Here is a 9,421-nt window from a genome sequence, read left to right as displayed (position 1 = left end):
CCATCTGTTTATGTCTTCCTCTATCTCTTTTTTCAACATCCTGTAGTTTTCTGAGTAGAGGTCTTTTACCTCTTTAGTTAAGTTAATTCCTAGGTATCTTAATTTTTTTGGTGTGATAGTAAATGGGATTGCTTTTTTAGTCTCTCTTTCTGTAAGTTCACTATTGGTGTATAGAAATGCCATAGATTTCTTGGCATTAATTTTGTATCCTGCTACATTGCCGAATTCATTTATTAAGTCTGATAATTTTTTGATGGAGTCTTTAGGGTTTTCTATGTACAGTATCATGTCATCTGCGAATAATGAGTTTTACACCTTCTTTTCCAATGTGGATACCTTTTATTTCTTCTTCTTGTCTAATTGCTATGGCTAGCACTTCCAGAACTATTTCGAATAGGAGTGGTGAAAGTGGGCATCCCTGTCTCCTTCCTGTTTTTAGGTGAAATGGTTTTAGTTTTTGCCCATTGAGTATGATGTTGGCTGTAGGTTTGTCATATAAGGCTTTTATTATGTTGAGGTATTAGCCCTCTATTCCCACTTTGCTGAGGGTTTTTATCAAGAAAGGGTGTTGGATTTTGTCAAATGCTTTTTCTGCATCAATTAATATGACTATGTGATTTTTATCTCTCAATTTGTTTATGTGATGTATTACGTTTATTGATTTGCGGATATTATACCATCCTTGCATCCCCAGTATAAATCCTACTTGGTCATGGTGTATGCTCTTTCTGATGTAATGCTGAATCTGATTTGATAGAATTTTGTTGAGGATTTTCCTTTGCCCAGTTTTTAAATGGGTTGTCTGTCTTCTTGGTGTTGAGTAGTATAAGTTCTTTATATATTTTGGAAATTATCCCCTTATTATATGTATCATTGGCAAATATGTTCTCTCATTCAGTGTGTTTCCTTTTCATTTTGTTGATGGTTTCTTTTGCCCATACACATTATTATTGTCTAAAACACGTCTTCTTGGTAGTAGCTAGGTCCTGCCTCCACTGTGCTTGGCTGAGTTCACAAATCTCTTGTACCCTGTAGCTTTCCTATCAGTTCCCAGACTCTCCTCCCCTGCTAAGCTTTGTTTCCAGTCAGTAATTAAAACCTTCTTCTGCTGCTAGAACCACCATAGATTCCTTGGTTTCATGGGTTGGCAAAGGATTGGTCTGCACCACCATAGGGGCCAGAGTTTCTGCCTCCAAGTTTCCTTATTTCATGGGTCCAAACTTTGAAGATTGATTGTTATACCAGTAATTGCCAAAATCATTGTAGCTTCAACCACCTCCAAAATTGCTTCCATCATTACCAAATACACGATAGTCATCCCAGCTACCAACATATCTACCACTACCACGGCTGCCACCAAAGCCACCTCGACCACTGAAGTTTCCTCCACAACCAAAGTTGTCATTCCCACCAAAGCCACCTCTGCAACCATTACCAAAGTATCCAGAACCACGTTGACCTTTTTGGCAGGATGAAGCACTAGCCATCTCTTGTTTAGATAGGGTTTCCTTAATTCACAGTTATGGCCATTCACATTATGGTATTTCTGAATGACAGTCTTGTCTACAGAGTTATGGTCATTAAAGGTTACAAAAGCAAACCTCTCTTCTTGCCACTGCCTCAGTCAGTCATGATTTCAATCAGTTCAATTTTCTCATACTGTTCAAAATAATCCCTTAGGTGATGTTCTTCAATGTCTTCTTTAATACCACCGACAAAAATATTTTTCACAATTAAGTGGCCATCAGGTCTTTGAGAATCTTCTCTTGAAACAGCATTCTTTAGTTCCACAACTCTTCCAGCCACCTTGTGAGATCTTGCATTCATGGCTGCAGCCACCTCCTCCACAGTGGCATAAATGACAGACCCAAGGCCTCTGGAGTGCTTGGTGTTTGGATCTCTCATCACCACACAGTCTGTGAACATTCCCCATTGCTCATATTCACTCCTCAGATTCTCAATGGTTGTTCCAAAGCCCAAACCTCTGTTAAAGAGCTTCTGCATCTGTTCAGGCTTTTGGGGAATTCTGACATAGACATGGGGGGGGGGGGGGGGGCTTTAATGATGCTTACTCATTGGCGTCTACTGGCAGAAAGCTGTGTTGTTTATTTTAATCTCTATTTTATTTATTTCTGCTATGATTATTATTTCCTCCCTTCTACTCAACTTGGGCTTTGTTTGTTGTTCTTTTTCTGGTTCCTTTAGGTGTAAGGTTAGATTGTTTATTTGAGATTTTTCTTTTTTAAAAAAAATAGATCTTTATTGTTGAAAGTATCATATATGTCCCTTTTTCCCCCATTGCACTCTCCCACCCCACACCCCAATCCTTCACCACCCTCTGTCTGTGTCCTTGGGTTATGCGTATATGCATATGAGTTCATTGATTGATATCTCCCCCCCCTCCACCCTCCTCTGCCTTCCCTCTGAGGTTTGACAGTTTGTTTGATGTTTCTATGTCTCTGGATCTATTTTTGTTCATCAGTTTATGTTGGTCATTAGATTCCACATGAGTGAGATCATGTGATACTTATCTTTATCTGACTGTCTTATTTTGCTTAGCATAATGCTCTCTAGGTCCATTCATGCTGTTGCAAATGGTAAGAGTTCTTTCTTTTTCATAGCTGCATAGTATTCCATTGTATAGATGTACCATAGGTTTTTAATCCACCCATATGCTGATGGGCACTTAGGCTGTTTCCAAATCTTAGCTATTGTAAATTGTGCTGCTATGAACATAGGGGTGCATATATTCTTTCTGATTGGTGTTTCTGATCTCTTGGGATATATTCCTAGAAGTGGGATCACTGGGTCAAATGAGAGTTCCATTTTCAATTTTTTGAGGAAACTCCAAACTGTTTTCCACAGAGGCTGCACCAGTCTTCAGTCTCCAAAATGGACATACAGAAGGCCAAAAGGCATATGAAAACGTGCTCAAAGTCACTGATCATCTGAGAGATGCAAATCAAAACAACGAGGTAGCACTTCACACCTGTAAAAATGGCTATCATCAACAAATCAACAAATGACAAGTATTGGAGAGGATGCGGAGAAAAGGGAGCTCTTGTGCACTATTGAGATTTTTCTTGAGGTAGGCCTGTATTACTATGAATTTCCCCATTGAGACTGCTTTCACTGTGTCTCATAAATTTGGGGTTGTTGTGTTTTCATTTTTATTTGTCTCAAGGTATCTTTTGAATTCTTCCTTGATCTTGTTGTTAATCAATTTATTGTTTAGTAATATGTCATTTAACCTCCATGTATTTGTGTGTTTTTCATTTTTTCTTGTAATTGATTTCTAGTTTCAAAAGATTGTGATTGGAGAAGATACTTGATATGACTCCAATCTTCTTTAATTTATTGAGATGTTTTAACATGTGGTCTATTTTGCAAAAAAGTTCCTCCATGTGCACTTGAAAATAATGTATATTCTGCCATTTTGGAGTAAAATGATCTGAAAATATTAATTAAATCCATCTAGTCTAATGTGTCATTTAAGGCTGCTGTTTCCTTGTTGATTTTTCATCTGGAAGATCTATCCATTAATGTTAATGGGTGTTAAGGTAGCCTGCTATGACTGTATTACTCTTGACCTCTCCCTTTATGTCCATCAATATTTCCTTTATATATTTACATGCTCCTGTGTTGGGTGCATAAATGTTGGATTGATCCAGTTATTTTTATGTAATGTTCTTCTTTGTCTTTTTTAATAGCCTTTAAAATCTATTTTGTCTGATATAAGTACTGATATCCCAGCCTTTTTTATATTTCTATTTGCATGAAATGTTTTTTCCATCCTTTACTTCAGTCTGTGTGACTTTTGATATGAAGTAGACCTCTTGTAGACAGCAGGATCTTATTTTCTTACCCATTCAGTTACCCTATGTCTTTTGATTGGAGCATCTAATCCATTTAAATATAAAGTGATTATCTATAGGTACCTATTTATTGCTATTTTCATTCATATTTATTTTTCTGTTTTTACTTTCTTTTTTCTTTAACTCCCTTGAACCTATCTTGTAATACCAGTTTGGTGGTGATGAACTCCTTTAGCTTTTTCTTCTCTCAGAAGCTCTTTATTTTCCTTCAGTTTTAAATGGTAGCCTTGCCAGGTAGAGTAATCTTGGTTCTAGGCCTTTATTTATCACCACTTTGAATATTTCATGCCAGTCACTTCTGGCCTGAAAAGTTTCTGTTGAGGAATCAGCTCACAGTCTTATGGGGTACCTTTGCAGGTAACTGTCTTTCTCTTGCTGATTTTATGATTTTCTCTTTGTCTTTAACCTTTGCCATTCTAATTATGATGTGTATTGGTGTGGGTCTGTTTGGGTTCATCTTGTTTAGGACTCTCTGTACTTCCTGGACCTGTGTGTCTTTTTCATTCATCAGGGTAGGAAGTTTTCAGTCATTATTTTTTCAAATAGGTTTTCAATCCCTGATTCTCTCTTCTTCTAGTTCCCAGATAATATGGATGTTGTTAAACTTAATGTCTTCACAGAGGTCCCTGAATCTTCATTTTCTTTAAATTCTTTTTTCCTTTCAATGCTCTGATTGGGTGTTTTCTGCTAAATTGTATTCCAAATCACTGATTCAATCCTCTTCATCTAATTTGTTATTGATTTCTGACAGTTTATTCTTCATTTAAGTACTGTATTACTCATTTTGACTATTTTTTATGGTTTCTATGTTCTTTCTTATGCTTAGTAGCTCTTTTTTGAAATTCTCACTGAGTTCATCTATTCTTCCTCTAAGTTCCTTTAGCATCCTTATAACCATTACTTAGAACTCTATATCACTTTATTGTTTGCCTCCATTCCATTTATTTCTTTTCCTGGAGATTTCTTCTATTCTTTTATTTGGGACATGTGTCTTTATCTTCCAATTTTGGCTGCCTCTCTGTGTCTGCTTCTAAGTATTTGGTAGATATGCTATTTCTCCCAGGTTTTGTAGAGTGGTCTTATGTAGTTGGTGTTCTATGGGTCTTAGCAGTGCAGTTTTATGATTACCTGAGCTGAGTGTTTTAGGAGTGTGTCTTGTGTGGGTTATGTGATCTCTCCTGTTGCATTTGAGTCTTGAATGATGTTGGCCCAATAGTGAGTGGAGTTGACCCTCAGGCAGGCTCAGCCTGTGAGAATTGACCCCAACCACAGTATATGAGCTGCTGACCCCTGAGGTGGAACTTGCACCTGCAGGTTCTGTTACATGCCCAGACCTCCTTTCTGTGTGCCATGTTCTGATGTGGTCTCAAGCTAGCCAACAATGTGTTGGTTCTGAGGCCTCTTGGAAGGGACTCCAGTGCACGTCAATTTAGACAGTCTGTAGCCAGTCCCAGGTTGCCTGTTAGGCACCACAAGGAAATCCATGGTTGGTAGCTGCTCTTGCATGGCCTGAGTTCTTACTGGAGGGGCCAAGCTGTGCATCAAGGCTGGCTGACACCAGTACTGAGTCTGGGGCAGGTCACCAAAAGTCCCAAGGCACCCCAAAACTCATCACCGCCTGCTGGTTGCCTATTAGACTCAGTCTCTAAAAGAGCCCCTGGCAGTACATGAGTTGCATGAGGCAGGTTCTCAGTGAGTTACCCGGTAGGGGTGAGTGTTTCATACAAAGTAGGCACCAGTGCCGGGTCTAAGGCCACTCAGCAAAAGTCTCAGGGTATGCCAAGGCCAGCTGCTACCTGCCTGAGGCCTGCAGACCTTTGCAGTGGGGTGGGCCCTGAGGGAGTTGGCAGAGAGGGGTTAATGCCTCTCCCTAGGCTCATGCTGTGTGATCGTGGAAACTGGCCAAACACAGGAATGGTGGTGCCTCCTTGTGCATGTGGGAAAAAAGGGCCCTTACCCCAAAGCTACACAACTCAGTTTCTCCCTGTGTGTCTCTGGCATTCCCTGAGTTTTTCTTAATTTCCTTGAGAGTTTTTCAAGAAAGACTGCAATGCAGGTCCAGGCTGGAGGCCTTGAGCAGATATCTCCATTGGAGTTATCTTGGCAGAGCAGGCCTCAGGTACTCAGTGGGGAGGGGCCAGTGCATCTCTCCTGGCTAATGCTGTATGGATGGAAGTGCTTGACCCAGGAAAGATGGCATCAATGGGCAGTATAAAAGACAGACCCAGCACAAGTACATTGGTGGCTATCCCTCCAGCCCTTTCCCCAAGTCATTCAACCAAATCTCTTCCTGTATGAAACCAGTCTCCTCCCTCCTTCGAGCCATCATCCCTTCCACAGAGCCCAGGGTGAGTGCCTGAAAGTGAGATTTTGTGTACTGGTTCTTTAAGAGGATTCCTGGGTTTCCAGCAGTCTCCCATCACACCTTTGTGGATGGATTCCCTGCTGATTTTCACAGCCAGATATTATGTGAGCTCCTTTTCCCAACTAGGGTACTCTGGGCTAGGGAGTCTGGCATGTAGTTGAGGTCCCTTGCTCCTATGAGGGAACCTCTTCAGCAGAAATATCCCTTCAGGTTCTAAACCACAGCAAGTGCGTACAGGGTCAGTCCTTTTCATGTCTCTGCCCCTCCTACCAGTCTCAACGTGCCTTCTTCTGTATATCCTTAGTTATGACTTCTGTTCAGCTAGTCTTCAGTTGGGTATTCAGATTGATTGTTCTGTAGTTTAGTTGTAATTTTGCTATGGTCCTAGGAGAAGGTAAGTGTAACTTCTATCTACTCTGCCACCATCTTTGATCCACCAAATGTCTTCTTAAATGGAGATTTGTGGCCATGTGAATATCTATCTTCACAACAATACATGAAAGCCAGATCACCTTTGTTCTCTTCTCTGGAGGCCAGGATGTGAACAGATGCCCATAGTGTATTCCTAGACACAGACATGGCCACTGAAAACCATGTCAACCAGCCATGTAGCAGGAGAACAGCTACAGCTTACTTAGTGCACAAGATAGAACATGTTCCCCTTCCCTCTGGATCTGGATACTTACTCTGAAGGTCTCATCATATAGTGGATTGATGGTGTCCCTCTTGATGCTGGTTTTTCTTTTTCCTTGCCTGGACTTGTCAGGCAGCAGATAAGTCTTCACATATCTGGAAACCAGAAATTAAAATGTCATATCAAACCCTCTTAGATATGCCATTCTTGCATTTTCCCGATCGTGGTCCCTTTCCCACATCTCTCCTAACCACTCTCAATCACACATTCCTATTCGTCCAGGAAGGGATAATCTCAGTTCAAGAGTTCCCAAATAGATGACAGGGTCTGAGCTCTCATTTCAGAGCATCAGTCAGGTTCTAGAAACACTCACGGATTAGAGCGCTTCTTAACTTCATCAGCATAAGCCAGCTGGTGGCACTCCTTCACGTGGATGACCAAAGTCTGTGTTTGCTGCTCATACTTCAGGGAAAAGGCAATCTTGCCAGTCACAGAGATGTTCCCGAAATCACCAGCTTCACTATAGATGCTCATCGTGCTGCCTATTGTACTCTGAAGATAAAGCACCCACAAACATCTGGTGAAGGCATACTCCCCCATCCACATGGCTCACATCTTTCCTCATGATACAACCACAGTCACTGAATAAAACAAAAATGTCCAAAGTTCCTACAACGAGCCAGTATACCAACACTCTTGTACTCAGAGTATAAGAGACATCTAGTAGCACTCTCACTTCAGCTCATGACTCTTATAGGTTCTTAGTTTCTCCTCTTCCCCTATTCTTACATATTTTATTGTTAATTTTCACCTGCCTTAGAAGGTGGGCAAGGCATACAGGTAAAGTGGACATAATCTCACTTCTGGTATTTGTTATATATGCTAAAACACTCGCTATAAGGGGACAGTTACTACTTAAAACAAAGTGCCTTAATTATCTGTGTGTTTCTTTTCCCTATCTTATTCCTATCAAAGGCTACAGAAAAAAGTGAATGGATCAAAATCCCACCTGAGGTAAAAATACATCTTCTCAGGTTGTGATAAACTCTGCAAGCCTGCTATTCTCTTCCTGTGTGTGAGCAGGAACAAACTCTAATCACTCTGGTTCCTGACTCTTGCTCCTCCTAAACATCAATCTTCATACTTATGATGTAACTAGGCCCTAATTCTTAAACGTTCTTTTAACTTCATGATTATGATTGGTACTGTTGCTCCTTAATCACACCCTAATGCCAATTAATACTGCCAGGGCCCTTCTCATGACACTCACTATCCTTGAATGTGAGATTTGGGTTGGGTTCTGATAAAGAAATCTGATTTTGCTCACTTCATGGCCTGAGTAACTCTTTAAGAAAGAAGTTAAGGGTTACTGTTCAAAAAGCTGTGATGAAACACATCTCTATCCCTAATTCTTACGTAACATATTAATCTCTAGGACAGAGGCTGAGGAAGTCACCTAGCTGTGCAGTAAGCAACTATGATCTAAATTGAGGACAGGAACAGTTAGTCTAAGTTGACGCCTAACTGCTCCCCTGCCAGCCTGATCGCCCCCAACTAGCCTCCCCTGACAGCACCTTTCTAGGTTACCTAGAAAAAGTGACTAGAATGTTTCCCCAGGTCCTGACTCTGCTCCAAGGTGACACTTTCTTCCTTCCTGGTATCCAAACATGTCTATAGTCAAAGAACTAATAGAACTTACCATGGAGGAGCCACTTCGCAGGCTGCTTCTGGCTAGTTTCTGGCGATGCAACTTCACCAGGTGGTCAATGTCTTCTTCTTCTTCCTCTTCTTCCTCTTCCTCTTCTTCTTCCTAAAGCAGTAAGTATAAATTCAGACTTAATAAAAATAAGAAATATCTCAAAAACTAATATACTTCCTTTAGTGGAAGCCATAATTGTTGCTAAGCCCTGAGGTGTCATGTGAACATGTATGTACATATCCTTATTTTTGTCCCCCCATTTCAAGCTTCCAAGCTATATTCCAACCATCATTCTCAAATATCAAAGAATAAGATTAAGAATATCTCTTTCCGATTCTCGTCGAAGAAAAAATGGCGACCAGCAGGAAGGTAGGGAGGGAGAGAGTGTGAGAGTGCAAGGAAGTGATAGAGGAGTGTGTGGACGTGTGTGGTGTGTGTGTATGAGCTAGGGACAGCTAGATTCTGCAGGTCTTCTAAGGGGCTGCTAAACCGGGCAGTCTTAGGCGGCGGAGTCCAGCTCCCGGCGCGGACACTCCTAGGCGGCCAGCCCAGGCACAGCGACCACGCCATCTTGGGAAACAGAGCTGCTTGAGACTAGGATCCTGGCCTCAGCACCACCCAGTCTGATCTCAGACGCATACCAGGACCCTGCAGCCACTGGGGACAGAGACCTGCGACCACAGCTACAGACCTGCGGACACCAAAAGTTCGGAGATCCCCGCGGCAGATCCGTGAGTAACAGAGCCCACCCCCCCTTCCCGCAGGCTCGCGGGCAGCGCCATAGTAACTGATAGACCCGCCCCTTGCCGGGGCCTCAGCGCTGCAGGAACCTTGGCCTGGAAGTGCGC

At 41.6% G+C, this 9,421-nt stretch overlaps 1 protein-coding gene and 1 pseudogene across 2 annotated transcripts in view; both read right to left on the bottom strand.

The window, feature by feature from the left end:
• Window positions 1–9,421, bottom strand: part of SYTL4 (synaptotagmin-like 4) — a 96,757-nt gene that overhangs the window by 16,482 nt on the left and 70,854 nt on the right. For both annotated transcript variants that reach the window (XM_005869894.2, XM_014542618.1), the window contains exons 10-12: window positions 8,574–8,684; window positions 7,248–7,426; window positions 6,927–7,029 (exon numbers count right to left, since the gene is read on the bottom strand). In XM_005869894.2, the coding sequence (XP_005869956.1) occupies window positions 6,927–7,029; window positions 7,248–7,426; window positions 8,574–8,684 (393 nt within the window). The remainder of the gene's footprint in view (window positions 1–6,926; window positions 7,030–7,247; window positions 7,427–8,573; window positions 8,685–9,421) is intronic.
• LOC106726700 lies at window positions 1,093–6,819 on the bottom strand (annotated as a pseudogene).

Source organism: Myotis brandtii, unplaced genomic scaffold (assembly GCF_000412655.1).
Source record: "Myotis brandtii unplaced genomic scaffold, ASM41265v1 scaffold305, whole genome shotgun sequence".
NCBI classification, from domain to species: domain Eukaryota; kingdom Metazoa; phylum Chordata; class Mammalia; order Chiroptera; family Vespertilionidae; genus Myotis; species Myotis brandtii.
Note: the sequence above shows the minus strand (reverse complement) of the source record. Positions and strands in the feature narration are given on the sequence as shown.